Source organism: Aedes albopictus, chromosome 2, assembly GCF_035046485.1.
Source record: "Aedes albopictus strain Foshan chromosome 2, AalbF5, whole genome shotgun sequence".
Taxonomy (NCBI): domain Eukaryota; kingdom Metazoa; phylum Arthropoda; class Insecta; order Diptera; family Culicidae; genus Aedes; species Aedes albopictus.
Window position 1 is genome coordinate 454,598,341 of NC_085137.1, and position 17,851 is coordinate 454,616,191.

The 17,851-nt window shown below is 48.0% G+C and overlaps 1 protein-coding gene across 11 annotated transcripts in view; it reads left to right on the top strand.

The window, feature by feature from the left end:
- The window catches only part of LOC109419707 (RNA binding protein fox-1 homolog 1), an 823,173-nt gene that overhangs the window by 599,959 nt on the left and 205,363 nt on the right, over positions 1-17,851 (top strand). For 9 of the 11 annotated variants that reach the window (XM_062853919.1, XM_062853914.1, XM_062853920.1 and 6 more), the window contains exons 4-5: positions 4,603-5,061; positions 13,081-13,134. In XM_062853919.1, coding sequence (XP_062709903.1) covers positions 4,603-5,061; positions 13,081-13,134 — 513 coding nt within the window. The remainder of the gene's footprint in view (positions 1-4,602; positions 5,062-13,080; positions 13,135-17,851) is intronic. The other 2 variants (XM_062853911.1, XM_062853913.1) reach the window with 2 other exon arrangements.

The window sequence follows — 17,851 nt, forward strand, 5'->3', positions numbered from 1 at the left end:
ATGTTCTCCTCGATGGTATCAGCATTAGGGTGCGCTATTGAAACTCAAAATTCTATGTTACTGGTTTCAAGTTGTACAAGAATATGAAGTTTCAGAAGAATTACGAATCCTAGACATGCCCCAATCGTTTCATCGGTATCTCCATGAATTTTCATACAAATGTCTAAAACTCTCACCAAAATATTTTCAAATCTTTCTTAAAACTCAAATCAAAGTCCAATTCGTTTTGGAAAGGTTTTGAAAACCTCCACAAAACCTAAATGATTTTATTTTGGTTTCATAAAGTTCTATGGTTTTCCTGTGTTTTTTTACTTTTATACAAAACATATACAACAGAAACATGTATTTGATGAACACATTGAGATTTTAATTGTGAAAAAACAACACGTGCTCCGGAGGGAATCAAACCAACGACTGGACGGGCGCTTCTTTCCTCCAAGCTACGGTGCCACTAGGACTAGATCATCTCTCCATACGCCCTGACATTCATGCACATTGCACACAATAGAGACGTGTAGATGTTCATCTAATTCCATTCGAAGGAGATTTGGATTGTGTAAAGGAACAAACCATGTGCATTAGTGAAATCGGGTTCAGTTCTGTGCCTTCAGGGGACGGAGATGGTCAAGTGGCTCCGTAGCTTTGAAGAAAGAAGCGCCCGTCTAGCGAATTGGGAGTCGTGGGTTCGATTCCCACCGGAGCACGTGGATTCTTTTCATAATCCAAATCTCAATCCACTTGTTTCTGTTGTGTGCATGAATGTCAAAGCAATCAAACAACATATTTAGGTTTTGGTAACTTTTAACTTGTAATGTTATGCAAAGTTAAAAACATATAATTGTAGGTTTTGAAAGAATCTCAAACAAGCCGCACCCTTATGGGCATGGTGTCACACGCAGGATTCGCCCCCGGGGGTGATAAGCGGCCTGATATGGACTCGCAATGACTCCCACATCACCTGACTGGCTGGTTGGCAACCTTGGAGACGTGAAAAAGGGCATCCACCATCCTCCTCATGTTGGTTGTTCGATGATTATAAAATATTTATTCAAATGCCACCTACCTCGCAGGAGGCCGCCCCCCCGTGGGAACATAATTCTAATTTTATTACTTTTATTGCGCTGATAATGGCGGTCGTACGCAAAGAGGGATCCTCGATGGTGTTCTTAAGAATGCTACCAAACATGGGAATAAAACGAGGCAAAATAAATTTTCACATGATATTTATACGTATGTGTAACAAGGTAAGGTGAGGTGTGGGACAACATTGTTATCTCTGTCCAACCGTTTTATTTTATCACGATACACTTTGGAATTTATCATTGAATTCATCATTGAAAGATCTAAAAAAACCTACAGTGAAGACTGTCAGAATTCCAAAAAGCTTCACCAACTCTTTTTTTTTGTAAGTCTCATAGGTCCTTGGGAGAATTCCGTCTGAAATCCTGGGAGAATTTCGTCTGGAATCGTAGGAGGATTTCGTCTTGAATCCTGCGAGAATTCCGTCTGAAATCCTGAGAGGATTCCGTCTGAAATCCTGAGAGGATTCCGTCTGGAATCCTGAGAGGCTTCCTTCGGGAATCCTGAGAGGATTCCTTCGGGAATCTTGAGAGGATTCCTTCGGGAATCCTGAGAGGATTCCATCGGGAATCCTGAGAGGATTCCTTCGGGAATGATGAGAGGATTCCTTCGTTAATGCTGAGAGGATTCCTTCGGGAATCCTGAGAGGATTCCTTGTGGAATCCTGAGAGGATTCCTTCGGGAATCCTGAGAGGATTCCTTCGGGAATCCTGAGAGGATTCCGTCTGGAATCCTACGAAAATTCCGTCTGGAATCCTGGGAGGATTCCGTCTGGAATCCTGGGAGGATTCCGTCTGGAATCCTACGAAAATTCCGTCTGGAATCCTGGGAGTATTCCGTCTGGAATCCTGGGAGGATTCCGTCTAGAATCCTGGGAGAATTCCGTCTGGTATCCTGGCAGAATTTCGTCTGGAATCCTGGGAGGATTCCGTCTGGAATCCTGGGAGTATTCCGACTGGAATCCTGAGAGGATTCCGTCTGGAATCCTGAGAGGATTCCGTCTGGAATCCTGAGAGGATTCCGTCTGGAATCCTGAGAGGATTCCGTCTGGAATCCTGAGAGGATTCCGTCTGGAATCCTGAGAGGATTCCGTCTGGAATCCTGAGAGGATTCCGTCTGGAATCCTGAGAGGATTCCGTCTGGAATCCTGAGAGGATTCCGTCTGGAATCCTGAGAGGATTCCGTCTGGAATCCTGAGAGGATTCCGTCTGGAATCCTGAGAGGATTCCGTCTGGAATCCTGAGAGGATTCCGTCTGGAATCCTGAGAGGATTCCATCTGGAATCCTGGGAGGATTCCGTCTAGAATCCTGGGAGAATTCCGTCTGGTATCCTGGCAGAATTTCGTCTGGAATCCTGGGAGGATTCCGTCTGGAATCCTGGGAGTATTCCGACTGGAATCCTGAGAGGATTCCGTCTGGAATCCTGAGAGGATTCCGTCTGGAATCCTGAGAGGATTCCGTCTGGAATCCTGAGAGGATTCCGTCTGGAATCCTGAGAGGATTCCGTCTGGAATCCTGAGAGGATTCCGTCTGGAATCCTGAGAGGATTCCGTCTGGAATCCTGAGAGGATTCCGTCTGGAATCCTGAGAGGATTCCGTCTGGAATCCTGAGAGGATTCCGTCTGGAATCCTGGGAGGATTCCGTCTGGAATCCTGGGAGGATTCCGTCTGGAATCCTGGGAGGATTCCGTCTGGAATCCTGGGAGGATTCCGTCTGGAATCCTGGGAGGATTCCGTCTGGAATCCTGGGAGGATTCCGTCTGGAATCCTGGGAGGATTCCGTCTGGAATCCTGGGAGGATTCCGTCTGGAATCCTGGGAGGATTCCGTCTGGAATCCTGGGAGGATTCCGTCTGGAATCCTGGGAGGATTCCGTCTGGAATCCTGGGAGGATTCCGTCTGGAATCCTGGGAGGATTCCGTCTGGAATCCTGGGAGGATTCCGTCTGGAATCCTGGGAGGATTCCGTCTGGAATCCTGGGAGGATTCCGTCTGGAATCCTGGGAGGATTCCGTCTGGAATCCTGGGAGGATTCCGTCTGGAATACTGGGAGGATTCCGTCTGGAATCCTGGGAGGATTCCGTCTGGAATCCTGGGAGGATTCCGTCTGGAATCCTGGGAGGATTCCGTCTGGAATCCTGGGAGGATTCCGTCTGGAATCCTGGGAGGATTCCGTCTGGAATCCTGGGAGGATTCCGTCTGGAATCCTGGGAGGATTCCGTCTGGAATCCTGGGAGGATTCCGTCTGGAATCCTGGGAGGATTCCGTCTGGAATCCTGGGAGGATTCCGTCTGGAATCCTGGGAGGATTCCGTCTGGAATCCTGGGAGGATTCCGTCTGGAATCCTGGGAGGATTCCGTCTGGAATCCTGGGAGGATTCCGTCTGGAATCCTGGGAGGATTCCGTCTGGAATCCTGGGAGGATTCCGTCTGGAATCCTGGGAGGATTCCGTCTGGAATCCTGGGAGGATTCCGTCTGGAATCCTGGGAGGATTCCGTCTGGAATCCTGGGAGGATTCCGTCTGGAATCCTGGGAGGATTCCGTCTGGAATCCTGGGAGGATTCCGTCTGGAATCCTGGGAGGATTCCGTCTGGAATCCTGGGAGGATTCCGTCTGGAATCCTGGGAGGATTCCGTCTGGAATCTTGGGAGGATTCCATCTGGAATCCTGGGAGGATTCCGTCTGGAATCTTGGAAGGATTCCGTCCGGAATCTTGGAAGGATTCCGTCCGGAATCTTGGAAGGATTCCGTCCGGAATCTTGGAAGGATTCCGTCCGGAATCTTGGAAGGATTCCGTCCGGAATCTTGGAAGGATTCCGTCCGGAATCTTGGAAGGATTCCGTCCGGAATCTTGGAAGGATTCCGTCCGGAATCTTGGAAGGATTCCGTCCGGAATCTTGGAAGGATTCCGTCCGGAATCTTGGAAGGATTCCGTCCGGAATCTTGGAAGGATTCCGTCCGGAATCTTGGAAGGATTCCGTCCGGAATCTTGGAAGGATTCCGTCCGGAATCTTGGAAGGATTCCGTCTGGAATGATCCTATCTAGAATCCTGAAATGATTTCGACTGGAATCATGTGAGTATTACGTCTGGAATCCCGTAAGGATTCCCTCCGGAGTCCTGTTCAAAGTTAAACTGCTGAAAATTTAAAAGTTAATACTTAATTTCGGAATCGAAAGAGAATGGTGAAATCTTCTGCACAGTTACCGCTTGAAACAGTGTGTCTCACATTATATAGCTTATATTCAACCAACCAGCAATAAAATCACAAAATTGGTTCGCCGTGTTCTAATCAACTTTTTTGTTTCATTCTTTTCATTTCACGCTATCCCAAACAAAAAAAATAAAACTGAATCTGGTCGCCATCTTATGATTTCGATAATTGTGCTGCATTTGCGTTGCTGTCGTGCTGTTGTCACACCCCTAAAATTACACGCATTCACTCACGCAACGTCCAACATCTACACAACATCTATCAAACAAACACACACACACACAAAACCCCCGCTGAATTGCCACGATAAGAAGACCGAATTATTGCAGCAAACGGAACCAGAAACGCAAGTCTCAAGTGCCAACAACCAAAACCAAAACAACCAATCGAACATCAGTACGGCCAGCACCGGCAGCTGTAGTTCCCCGTCGGATATCGCCACAGCCGCCGCCGCCATCATCGCCAGCAGTGCGCAGCTGGTCAGTAGCGGAGCGGGAAGCAGCAGTAGTAGTCCCGGCAGTTGTATCATGACTACCGGAAGCAGTACCATCACGACCACGGCCGGTACCGGGACTGTGCCGCTGAGTACGGCCCAGCAGGCACTAGTGTCGGTTGCGCAGAGCCAACAGCAGCAGCAGCAACAACAGAACGTGGCCGCGGCCGTGGCAGCCGCCACCGCGCTAGCCGAATCCAAAGCACAACCAAAGCGACTACACGTGTCGAATATTCCGTTCCGATTTCGGGACCCGGACCTGCGGTCCATGTTTGGGGTAAGTAGCAAGGGTTGAAAATTATGGGATGGGTGAGGTTTTTAGAATGAATATCGCACTCGAAAAATCTATAAAAGGTTCCGTTTAAATTCCTGTGAAGATTGCGGCTGTGAAGGTCCTGGATTATTGTGAGGATTCCTTTCGGAATTCTGTGAGGATTCTCCACGGAATCCTGTGAGGATTCCCCTCGGAATCCTGTGAAGATTTCCCTCGGAATCCCGTGAGGATTCTCCTCGAAATCGTGTGAGGATTTTCCTCAGAATCCTGTGATGATTTTCCTTGGAATCCTGTGAGGATTCCCCTCCTGAATCTTGCGAGGATTCTTTCCGGAATCCTGCGAGGTTTCCTTCCGGAGTCCTGTGAGGATTCCTTCCGGAGTCCTGCGAGGATTCCCTCCGGAATGCTGCGAGGATTCTCTTTTGAATCGTGTAAAGAATTTCCTCGGAATCCTGTGAGAATCCTCAACGGAATCTCGTGGGGATTCCCTCTGGAATCTTGTAAGAATTCCTTCTGGAATCTTGTAAGGATTCCCTCTGGAATTTTATAAGGATTCCCTCTGGAATCTTGTAGGGATACCCTCTGGAATCTTGTAAGGTTTCTCTTTGGAATCCGATGAGGATTCGTCCTGGTATCTTGTGAAGATTCCCCCTGGATTCCTGAGAGGATTCCCCCAAAGAATTCTTTTATGATTCCCTCAAAGAATCCTGTAATGATTCCCTTTGGAATCCTGTGAGGATTCCTCCTGGAATCCTGAGAGGATTCCTCTTGGAATCCTGAGAGGATTCCCCTTGAAACCCTGAGAGGATTTCTCCTGGAATCCTGAGAGGATTTCTCCGGGAATCCTGAGAGGATTTCTCCTGGCATCCTAAGAGGATTTCTCCTGGAATCCTGAGAGGATTTATCCTGGAATCCTGACAGAATTTCTCCTGGAATCCTGAGAGGATTTCTCCTGGAATCCTAAGAGGATTTCTCCTGGAATCCTGAGAGGATTTCTGCCGGAATCCTGAGAGGATTCCTCCGGGAAACACGAGAGGATTTCTCCTGGAATCCTGAGAGGGTTTTCCTGGAATTTTGAGAGGATTTCTCCTGCAATCCTGAGAGGATTTTCCTCAGAATCCTGTGATGATTTTCCTTGGAATCCTGTGAGGATTCCCCTCCTGAATCTTGCGAGGATTCTTTCCGGAATCCTGCGAGGTTTCCTTCCGGAGTCCTGTGAGGATTCCTTCCGGAGTCCTGCGAGGATTCCCTCCGGAATGCTGCGAGGATTCTCTTTTGAATCGTGTAAAGAATTTCCTCGGAATCCTGTGAGAATCCTCAACGGAATCTCGTGGGGATTCCCTCTGGAATCTTGTAAGAATTCCCTCTGGAATCTTGTAAGGATTCCCTCTGGAATTTTATAAGGATTCCCTCTGGAATCTTGTAGGGATACCCTCTGGAATCTTGTAAGGTTTCTCTTTGGAATCCGATGAGGATTCGTCCTGGTATCTTGTGAAGATTCCCCCTGGATTCCTGAGAGGATTCCCCCAAAGAATTCTTTTATGATTCCCTCAAAGAATCCTGTAATGATTCCCTTTGGAATCCTGTGAGGATTCCTCCTGGAATCCTGAGAGGATTCCTCTTGGAATCCTGAGAGGATTCCCCTTGAAACCCTGAGAGGATTTCTCCTGGAATCCTGAGAGGATTTCTCCGGGAATCCTGAGAGGATTTCTCCTGGCATCCTAAGAGGATTTCTCCTGGAATCCTGAGAGGATTTATCCTGGAATCCTGACAGAATTTCTCCTGGAATCCTGAGAGGATTTCTCCTGGAATCCTAAGAGGATTTCTCCTGCAATCCTGAGAGGATTTCTGCCGGAATCCTGAGAGGATTCCTCCGGGAAACACGAGAGGATTTCTCCTGGAATCCTGAGAGGGTTTTCCTGGAATTTTGAGAGGATTTCTCCTGCAATCCTGAGAGGATTTCTCCTGCAATCCTGAGAGGATTTCTCCTGCAATCCTGAGTGGATTTCTCCTGCAATCCTGAGAGGATTTCTCCTGCAATCCTGAAAGGATTTCTCCTGCAATCCTGAGAGGATTTCTCCTGCAATCCTGAGAGGATTTCTCCTGCAATCCTGAGAGGATTTCTCCTGCAATCCTGAGAGGATTTCTCCTGCAATCCTGAGAGGATTTCTCCTGCAATCCTGAGAGGATTTCTCCTGCAATCCTGAGAGGATTTCTCCTGCAATCCTGAGAGGATTTCTCCTGCAATCCTGAGAGGATTCCTCCTGGAATCCTGAGAGGATTCCTCCTGGAATCCTGAGAGGATTCCTCCTGGAATCCTGAGAGGATTCCTCCTGGAATCTTGAGAGGATTCCTCCTGGAATCTTGAGAGGATTTCTCCTGGAATCTTGAGAGGATTTCTCCTGGAATCCTGAGAGGATTCCTCCTGGAATCCTGGGAGGATTCCTCCTAAAATCCTGGGAGGATTCCTCCTGGAATCCTGGGAGGATTCCTCCTGGAATCCTGGGAGGATTCCTCCTGGAATCCTGGGAGGATTCCTCCTGGAATCCTGGGAGGATTCCTCCTGGAATCCTGGGAGGATTCCTCCTGGAATCCTGGGAGGATTCCTCCTGGAATCCTGGGAGGATTCCTCCTGGAATCCTGGGAGGATTCCTCCTGGAATCCTGGGAGGATTCCTCCTGGAATCCTGGGAGGATTCCTCCTGGAATCCTGGGAGGATTCCTCCTGGAATCCTGGGAGGATTCCTCCTGGAATCCTGGGAGGATTCCTCCTGGAATCCTGGGAGGATTCCTCCTGGAATCCTGGGAGGATTCCTCCTGGAATCCTGGGAGGATTCCTCCTGGAATCCTGGGAGGATTCCTCCTGGAATCCTGGGAGGATTCCTCCTGGAATCCTGGGAGGATTCCTCCTGGAATCCTGGGAGGATTCCTCCTGGAATCCTGGGAGGATTCCTCCTGGAATCCTGGGAGGATTCCTCCTGGAATCCTGGGAGGATTCCTCCTGGAATCCTGGGAGGATTCCTCCTGGAATCCTGGGAGGATTCCTCCTGGAATCCTGGGAGGATTCCTCCTGGAATCCTGGGAGGATTCCTCCTGGAATCCTGGGAGGATTCCTCCTGGAATCCTGGGAGGATTCCTCCTGGAATCCTGGGAGGATTCCTCCTGGAATCCTGGGAGGATTCCTCCTGGAATCCTGGGAGGATTCCTCCTGGAATCCTGGGAGGATTCCTCCTGGAATCCTGGGAGGATTCCTCCTGGAATCCTGGGAGGATTCCTCCTGGAATCCTGGGAGGATTCCTCCTGGAATCCTGGGAGGATTCCTCCTGGAATCCTGGGAGGATTCCTCCTGGAATCCTGGGAGGATTCCTCCTGGAATCCTGGGAGGATTCCTCCTGGAATCCTGGGAGGATTCCTCCTGGAATCCTGGGAGGATTCCTCCTGGAATCCTGGGAGGATTCCTCCTGGAATCCTGGGAGGATTCCTCCTGGAATCCTGGGAGGATTCCTCCTGGAATCCTGGGTGGATTCCTCCTGGAATCCTGGGAGGATTCCTCCTGGAATCCTGGGAGGATTCCTCCTGGAATCCTGGGAGGATTCCTCCTGGAATCCTGGGAGGATTCCTCCTGGAATCCTGGGAGGATTCCTCCTGGAATCCTGGGAGGATTCCTCCTGGAATCCTGGGAGGATTCCTCCTGAAATCCTGGGAGGATTCCTCCTGGAATCCTGGGAGGATTCCTCCTGGAATCCTGGGAGGATTCCTCCTGGAATCCTGGGAGGATTCCTCCTGGAATCCTGGGAGGATTCCTCCTGGAATCCTGGGAGGATTCCTCCTGGAATCCTGGGAGGATTCCTCCTGGAATCCTGGGAGGATTCCTCCTGGAATCCTGGGAGGATTCCTCCTGGAATCCTGGGAAGATTCCTCCTGGAATCCTGGGAGGATTCCTCCTGGAATCCTGGGAGGATTCCTCCTGGAATCCTGGGAGGATTCCTCCTGGAATCCTGGGAGGATTCCTCCTGGAATCCTGGGAGGATTCCTCCTGGAATCCTGGGAGGATTCCTCCTGGAATCCTGGGAGGATTCCTCCTGGAATCCTGGGAGGATTCCTCCTGGAATCCTGGGAGGATTCCTCCTGGAATCCTGGGAGGATTCCTTCTGGAATCCTGGGAGGATTCCTCCTGGAATCCTGGGAGGATTCCTCCTGGAATCCTGGGAGGATTCCTCCTGGAATCCTGGGAGGATTCCTCCTGGAATCCTGGGAGGATTCCTCCTGGAATCCTGGGAGGATTCCTCCTGGAATCCTGGGAGGATTCCTCCTGGAATCCTGGGAGGATTCCTCCTGGAATCCTGGGAGGATTCCTCCTGGAATCCTGGGAGGATTCCTCCTGGAATCCTGGGAGGATTCCTCCTGGAATCCTGGGAGGATTCCTCCTGGAATCCTGGGAGGATTCCTCCTGGAATCCTGGGAGGATTCCTCCTGGAATCCTGGGAGGATTCCTCCTGGAATCCTGGGAGGATTCCTCCTGGAATCCTGGGAGGATTCCTCCTGGAATCCTGGGAGGATTCCTCCTGGAATCCTGGGAGGATTCCTCCTGGAATCCTGGGAGGATTCCTCCTGGAATCCTGGGAGGATTCCTCCTGGAATCCTGGGAGGATTCCTCCTGGAATCCTGGGAGGATTCCTCCTGGAATCCTGGGAGGATTCCTCCTGGAATCCTGGAAGGATTCCTCCTGGAATCCTGGAAGGATTCCTCCTGGAATCCTGGAAGGATTCCTCCTGGAATCCTGGAAGGATTCCTCCTGGAATCCTGGAAGGATTCCTCCTGGAATCCTGGAAGGATTCCTCCTGGAATCCTGGAAGGATTCCTCCTGGAATCCTGGGAGGATTCCTCCTGGAATCCTGGGAGGATTCCTCCTGGAATCCTGGGAGGATTCCTCCTGGAATCCTGGGAGGATTCCTCCTGGAATCCTGGGAGGATTCCTCCTGGAATCCTGGGAGGATTCCTCCTGGAATCCTGGGAGGATTCCTCCTGGAATCCTGGGAGGATTCCTCCTGGAATCCTGGGAGGATTCCTCCTGGAATCCTGGGAGGATTCCTCCTGGAATCCTGGGAGGATTTCTCCTGGAATCCTGGGAGGATTCCTCCTGGAATCCTGGGAGGATTCCTCCTGGAATCCTGAGAGGATTCCTCCTGGAATCCTGAGAGGATTCCTCCTGGAATCCCGAGAGGATTCCTCCTGGAATCCTGAGAGGGTTCCTCCTGGAATCCTGGGAGGGTTCCTCCTGGAATCCTGGGAGGATTCCTCCTGGAATCCTGGGAGGATTCCTCCTGGAATCCTGGGAGGATTCCTCCTGGAATCCTGGGAGGATTCCTCCTGGAATCCTGGGAGGATTCCTCCTGGAATCCTGGGAGGATTCCTCCTGGAATCCTGGGAGGATTCCTCCTGGAATCCTGGGAGGATTCCTCCTGGAATCCTGGGAGGATTCCTCCTGGAATCCTGGGAGGATTCCTCCTGGAATCCTGGGAGGATTCCTCCTGGAATCCTGGGAGGATTCCTCCTGGAATCCTGGGAGGATTCCTCCTGGAATCCTGGGAGGATTCCTCCTGGAATCCTGGGAGGATTCCTCCTGGAATCCTGGGAGGATTCCTCCTGGAATCCTGGGAGGATTCCTCCTGGAATCCTGGGAGGATTCCTCCTGGAATCCTGGGAGGATTCCTCCTGGAATCCTGGGAGGATTCCTCCTGGAATCCTGGGAGGATTCCTCCTGGAATCCTGGGAGGATTCCTCCTGGAATCCTGGGAGGATTCCTCCTGGAATCCTGGGAGGATTCCTCCTGGAATCCTGGGAGGATTCCTCCTGGAATCCTGGGAGGATTCCTCCTGGAATCCTGGGAGGATTCCTCCTGGAATCCTGGGAGGATTCCTCCTGGAATCCTGGGAGGATTCCTCCTGGAATCCTGGGAGGATTCCTCCTGGAATCCTGGGAGGATTCCTCCTGGAATCCTGGGAGGATTCCTCCTGGAATCCTGAGAGGATTCCTCCTGGAATCCTGAGAGGATTCCTCCTGGAATCCTGAGAGGATTCCTCCTGGAATCCTGAGAGGATTCCTCCTGGAATCCTGAGAGGATTCCTCCTGGAATCCTGAGAGGATTCCTCCTGGAATCCTGAGAGGATTCCTCCTGGAATCCTGAGAGGATTCCTCCTGGAATCCTGAGAGGATTCCTCCTGGAATCCTGAGAGGATTCCTCCTGGAATCCTGAGAGGATTCCACCTGGGATCCTGAGAGGATTCCTCCTGGAATCCTGAGAGGATTCCTCCTGGAATCCTGAGAGGATTCCTCCTGGAATCCTGAGAGGATTCCTCCTGGAATCCTGAGAGGATTCCTCCTGGAATCCTGAGAGGATTCCTCCTGGAATCCTGAGAGGATTCCTCCTGGAATCCTGAGAGGATTCCTCCTGGAATCCTGAGAGGATTCCTCCTGGAATCCTGAGAGGATTCCTCCTGGAATCCTGAGAGGATTCCTCCTGGAATCCTGAGAGGATTCCTCCTGGAATCCTGAGAGGATTCCTCCTGGAATCCTGAGAGGATTCCTCCTGGCATCCTGGGAGGATTCCTCCTGGAATCCTGGGAGGATTCCTCCTGGAATCCTGGGAGGATTCCTCCTGGAATCCTGGGAGGATTCCTCCTGGAATCCTGGGAGGATTCCTCCTGGAATCCTGGGAGGATTCCTCCTGGAATCCTGGGAGGATTCCTCCTGGAATCCTGAGAGGATTCCTCCTGGAATCCTGAGAGGATTCCTCCTGGAATCCTGAGAGGATTCCTCCTGGAATCCTGAGAGGATTCCTCCTGGAATCCTGAGAGGATTCCTCCTGGAATCCTGAGAGGATTTCTCCAGGAATCCTGTAAGGTTTTCTTCAGGAATCCTGTAAGGATTTTTTCAGGAATCCTGTAAGGATTTCTTCAGGAATCCTGTAAGGATTTCTTCAGGAATCCTGAGAGGATTTCTCCAGGGATCCTGAGAGAATTCTTCTTGGAATCCTGTGAGGGTTCTCTCCGGAATCCTGAGAGGAATTCTGATTCAATTTATATATTCTGTACGATGCACGCACTTACACCAGTTTTAATTATGACCTGCAACCTGCGGGCTTTTCCAACCCCGCGTTCCTTTGATTTTCCTAATCATTCAGTCAGATAACCAAATGAATCCATGCATGTATTTGTACCACTGTCATTCAGTGAAATCGATCCGGTTGCCTGCTGAGCCCTCATTGCACAACATCGATGAATTGATACTCTGAAGATTCCAATGCAAAACACGTTTTGCGACAATTGTAAACTTGTATAACACTTTAATAGTATTTATTTTAGATATTTACAATTGTTTTTCTCGTTACTCTACGAGCCAAACGGTTTTCTTTTTTCAATTGAACAGTCACTTAAATGTTAATTGAAAATTTTATATTTTTCGAAATTTCCCATGTTTTGTACCTTCAAGTACTCTTGTGTAGCGTATTATGCTTGAATTGAGTAAGCTGACCATTCCTATTTATGTACATTTATTTCAAATCTATCCTCATTGGAGCAACTATTTAAACAACTCTCTGCCATCTCATCAGGCGGCACAAATCATACTCAATCCTCCTAATGCCCGGACCCGGCTGCATTTCCCCAGAATGATAACACCCCGAGCTGAATAGAGAGGAGCACATTCACAGGAAAGCGCCAGCAAGCGTATGATACAATGTGGTACCGATCGACTATTCTCCTCCCTCATGGAGGAGCGAGCACAAGTTTAAATTAAATTTCTAACCACTACTGTGGCACCCGCCGCCCGCCGGTCTGCCGCAGCGCCAGAAGTTGGTTGTTTCGGGATCAGCGGTTTCGAGTGCGATATTCCACTAAAAACTCATTTAGCCGTGTGCACCATCCAGCAGCAGAAGCAGAGGCTCGAAACAGAGATGAACATTCTAAATAAGCAAACCAACAATTGAGATTAATTTCCAACTTTTCCCTGTTTTCGTCGACAGCAATTCGGTACCATCCTGGACGTGGAGATCATCTTCAACGAGCGAGGCAGCAAGGTATGTGAAGCGTTTCCGTTTTTTTTTCTGAGATAGGTTTCCGCCGTTCTTTTTTTAGGTTATGCCTTGGTTTAGTTTCCTATAGTCTGAGAGTTAGGTGAATAAAATTAGGGAAATTTTAACTAGGAAACACGATTGGTGAGCAAAAGTTGTTTCAGAACTTTTGAATTCACCGAAAGAAATTAATTTTCTCTAATTGAAGGGAAAGCTAAATTTAATCACCCTGGAAAAGACCATTCTTCAAGTGGGTCGAAACGTCTGGATTGAAAATTTCGCCTCCTCTTGAATAATGGTCTATTACACGCCGACAGAAAGCTCATTAAAACTGAAACAAAACTTCGAAGCCAATTTATGCATAAATCGCAGCAAACGTATTTCTCCTTCCGGTAGCTTTTTTCCTATTTCATCATCTCTCCATCCGAACAACCGACGAACAGTGTTGATAAATTAATTAAAATTCTTTCGCGCCGTTTTGTGTTACGTCGCTACAGACTCGCGTAATTATGATGTTTGATTATTTCCATCCTGATGTTGCACACCATCAGGGGCCGTACAGTGGGCGAAATCGAGTTCAAAATTGAATCCGGCCATTAAAAGAAATCCGGAAGGAATTTACCCCAAAAGCCGGAGAGGTCAATCATACAAATTTTGCGATATTTTCGAAGAAAACCCTCTAAGGATTTTGAAGAAAATCCTCCAAGGATTTTAAAGGAAATCCTCCAAGGATTTTGAAGAGAATCCTCCAAGGATTTCGAAGGGAATCCTCCCCGGATTTCGAAGAAAATCCTCCGATGATTTCGAAGGAAATCCTCCAAGGATTTCGAAGGAAATCCTCCAAGGATTTCGAAGGAAATCCTCCAAGGATTTCAAAGGAAATCCTCCAAGGATTTCAAAGGAAATCCTCCAAGGATTTTGAAGGAAATCCTCCAAGGATTTCGAAGGAAATCCTCCTAGGATTTCGAAAGAAATGCTCCAAGGATTTCGAAGGAAATCCTCCAAGAATTTCGAAGGAAATCCTCCAAGGATTTCGAAGGGAATCCTCTCCGGATTTCGAAGAAAATCCTCCGATGATTTCGAAGGAAATCCTCCGAAGATTTCGAAGGAAATCCTCCAAGGATTTCGAAGGAAATCCTCCAAGGATTTCGAAGGAAATCCTCCAAGGATTTCGAAGGAAATCCTCCAAGGATTTCGAAGGAAATCCTCCAAGGATTTCGAAGGAAATCCTCCAAGGATTTCGAAGGAAATCCTCCAAGGATTTCGAAGGAAATCCTCCAAGGATTTCGAAGGAAATCCTCCAAGGATTTCGAAGGAAATCCTCCAAGGATTTCGAAGGAAATCCTCCAAGGATTTCGAAGGAAATCCTCCAAGGATTTCGAAGGAAATCCTCCAAGGATTTCGAAGGAAATCCTCCAAGGATTTCGAAGGAAATCCTCCAAGGATTTCGAAGGAAATCCTCCAAGGATTTCGAAGGAAATCCTCCAAGGATTTCGAAGGAAATCCTCCAAGGATTTCGAAGGAAATCCTCCAAGGATTTCGAAGGAAATCCTCCAAGGATTTCGAAGGAAATCCTCCAAGGATTTCGAAGGAAATCCTCCAAGGATTTCGAAGGAAATCCTCCAAGGATTTCGAAGGAAATCCTCCAAGGATTTCGAAGGAAATCCTCCAAGGATTTCGAAGGAAATCCTCCAAGGATTTCGAAGGAAATCCTCCAAGGATTTCGAAGGAAATCCTCCAAGGATTTCGAAGGAAATCCTCCAAGGATTTCGAAGGAAATCCTCCAAGGATTTCGAAGGAAATTCTCCAAGGATTTCGAAGGAAATCCTCCAAGGATTTCAAAGGAAATCCTCCAAGGATTTCGAAGGAAATCCTCCAAGGATTTCGAAGGAAATCCTCCAAGGATTTCGAAGGAAATCCTCCAAGGATTTCGAAGGAAATCCTCCAAGGATTTCGAAGGAAATCCTCCAAGGATTTCGAAGGAAATCCTCCAAGGATTTCGAAGGAAATCCTCCCCGGATCTCGAAGGAAATTCTCCCCGGATTTCGAAGGAAATCCTCCCCGGATTTCGAAGGAAATCCTCCCCGGATTTCGAAGGAAACCCTCCCCGGATTTCGAAGGAAATCCTCCCCGGATTTCGAAGGAAACCCTCCCCGGATTTCGAAGGAAACCCTCCCCGGATTTCGAAGGAAATCCTCCTCGGATTTCGAAGGAAATCCTTCCCGGATTTCGAAGGAAATCCTTCCCGGATTTCGAAGGAAATCCTTCCCGGATTTCGAAGGAAATCCTTCCCGGATTTCGAAAGAAATCCTTCCCGGATTTCGAAGGAAATCCTTCCCGGATTTCGAAGGAAATCCTTCTCGGATTTCGAAGGAAATCCTTCCCGGATTTCGAAGGAAATCCTTCCCAGATTTTGAAGGAAATCCTTCCCGGATTTCGAAGGAAATCCTTCCCGGATTTCGAAGGAAATCCTTCCCGGATTTCGAAGGAAATCCTTCCCGGATTTCGAAGGAAATCCTTCCCGGATTTCGAAGGAAATCCTTCCCGGATTTCGAAGGAAATCCTTCCCGGATTTCGAAGGAAATCCTTCCCGGATTTCGAAGGAAATCCTTCCCGGATTTCGAAGGAAATCCTTCCCGGATTTCGAAGGAAATCCTTACCGGATTTCGAAGGAAATCCTTACCGGATTTCGAAGGAAATCCTTACCGGATTTTGAAGGAAATCCTTACCGGATTTCGAAGGAAATCCTTACCAGATTTCGAAGGAAATCCTTCCCGGATTTCGAAGGAAATCCTGCCCGGATTTCGAAGGAAATCCTCCCCGGAATTCGAAGGAAATCCTCCCAGGATTTCGAAGGAAATCTTCCCAGGATTTCGAAGGAAATCCTTCCCGGATTTCAAAGGAAATCCTTCCCGGATTTCGAAGGAAATCCTTCCCGGATTTCGAAGGAAATCCTTCCCGGATTTCGAAGGAAATCCTTACCGGATTTCGAAGGAAATCCTTACCGGATTTCGAAGGAAATCCTTACCGGATTTCGAAGGAAATCCTTACCAGATTTCGAAGGAAATCCTTACCAGATTTCGAAGGAAATCCTTACCAGATTTCGAAGGAAATCCTTCCCGGATTTCGAAGGAAATCCTGCCCGGATTTCGAAGGAAATCCTCCCCGGAATTCGAAGGAAATCCTCCCCGGATTTCGAAGGAAATCTTCCCAGGATTTCGAAGGAAATCCTTCCCGGATTTCAAAGGAAATCCTTCCCGGATTTCGAAGGAAATCCTTCCCGGATTTCGAAGGAAATCCTTCCCGGATTTCGAAGGAAATCCTTACCGGATTTCGAAGGAAATCCTTACCGGATTTCGAAGGAAATCCTTACCGGATTTTGAAGGAAATCCTTACCGGATTTCGAAGGAAATCCTTACCAGATTTCGAAGGAAATCCTTCCCGGATTTCGAAGGAAATCCTGCCCGGATTTCGAAGGAAATCCTCCCCGGAATTCGAAGGAAATCCTCCCAGGATTTCGAAGGAAATCTTCCCAGGATTTCGAAGGAAATCCTTCCCGGATTTCAAAGGAAATCCTTCCCGGATTTCGAAGGAAATCCTTCCCGGATTTCGAAGGAAATCCTTCCCGGATTTCGAAGGAAATCCTTACCGGATTTCGAAGGAAATCCTTACCGGATTTCGAAGGAAATCCTTACCGGATTTCGAAGGAAATCCTTACCAGATTTCGAAGGAAATCCTTACCAGATTTCGAAGGAAATCCTTACCAGATTTCGAAGGAAATCCTTCCCGGATTTCGAAGGAAATCCTGCCCGGATTTCGAAGGAAATCCTCCCCGGAATTCGAAGGAAATCCTCCCCGGATTTCGAAGGAAATCTTCCCAGGATTTCGAAGGAAATCCTCCTAGGATTTCGAAGGAAATCCTCCTAGGATTTCGAAGGAAATCCTCCAAGGATTTCGAAGGAAATCCTCGCAAGAATTTCGAAGGAAATCCTCGCAAGGATTTCGAAGGAAATCCTCGCAAGGATTTCGAAGGAAGTCCTCGCAAGGATTTCGAAGGAAAACCTCCCAGGATTTCGAAGGAAATCTTCCCAGGATTTTGAAGGAAATCCTCGCAAGGATTTCGCAAAAAATCCTCACAGGAAATCCTCGCAAGGATTTCGCAAAAAATCCTCACAGGAAATCCTCCAAGGATTTCAAAAGAATGTCTCCAAGGATATCAAAGAAGACCCTGCAAGAAGGAAGAATGGAGTGAAATAAAATGTACGTTTTTGGCCCGAGTTTTCCCACTGTTCATCGGTTTTGTTTTAATTGGCGAGAAATTCAATTACAGCCACAATTATTCACGTTACAACTCAACTTTCGTTGGATTGAGGAAGGATTGGCTTCGAAGTTTTTTTTGTTTCAGTTTTACAATGCTTTTGATTTTTTTTTTTTCAAGGTAGGAATCAATCCCCCGAAAGTCTTGGTTAGGTCAAATTCAGAAAATATCCCCCCCTTCATTACTATATACCAATGAAAAATATGAAAATTACGCTTAAAAACAATTTGCAATCAAAAAATATAATCTTTTTTTGTTTATATATATTTTTAACATCGTTTTTGTTTTTGTTTCTTTTTTCCATACTCTCTTCTTCATCGATTTTCATCATCTATCACTAGTACTATCACTTACATTAATCCATTCCTTTTTTGTTTTCTTTTGTACCATATTTTCCATTTTTCC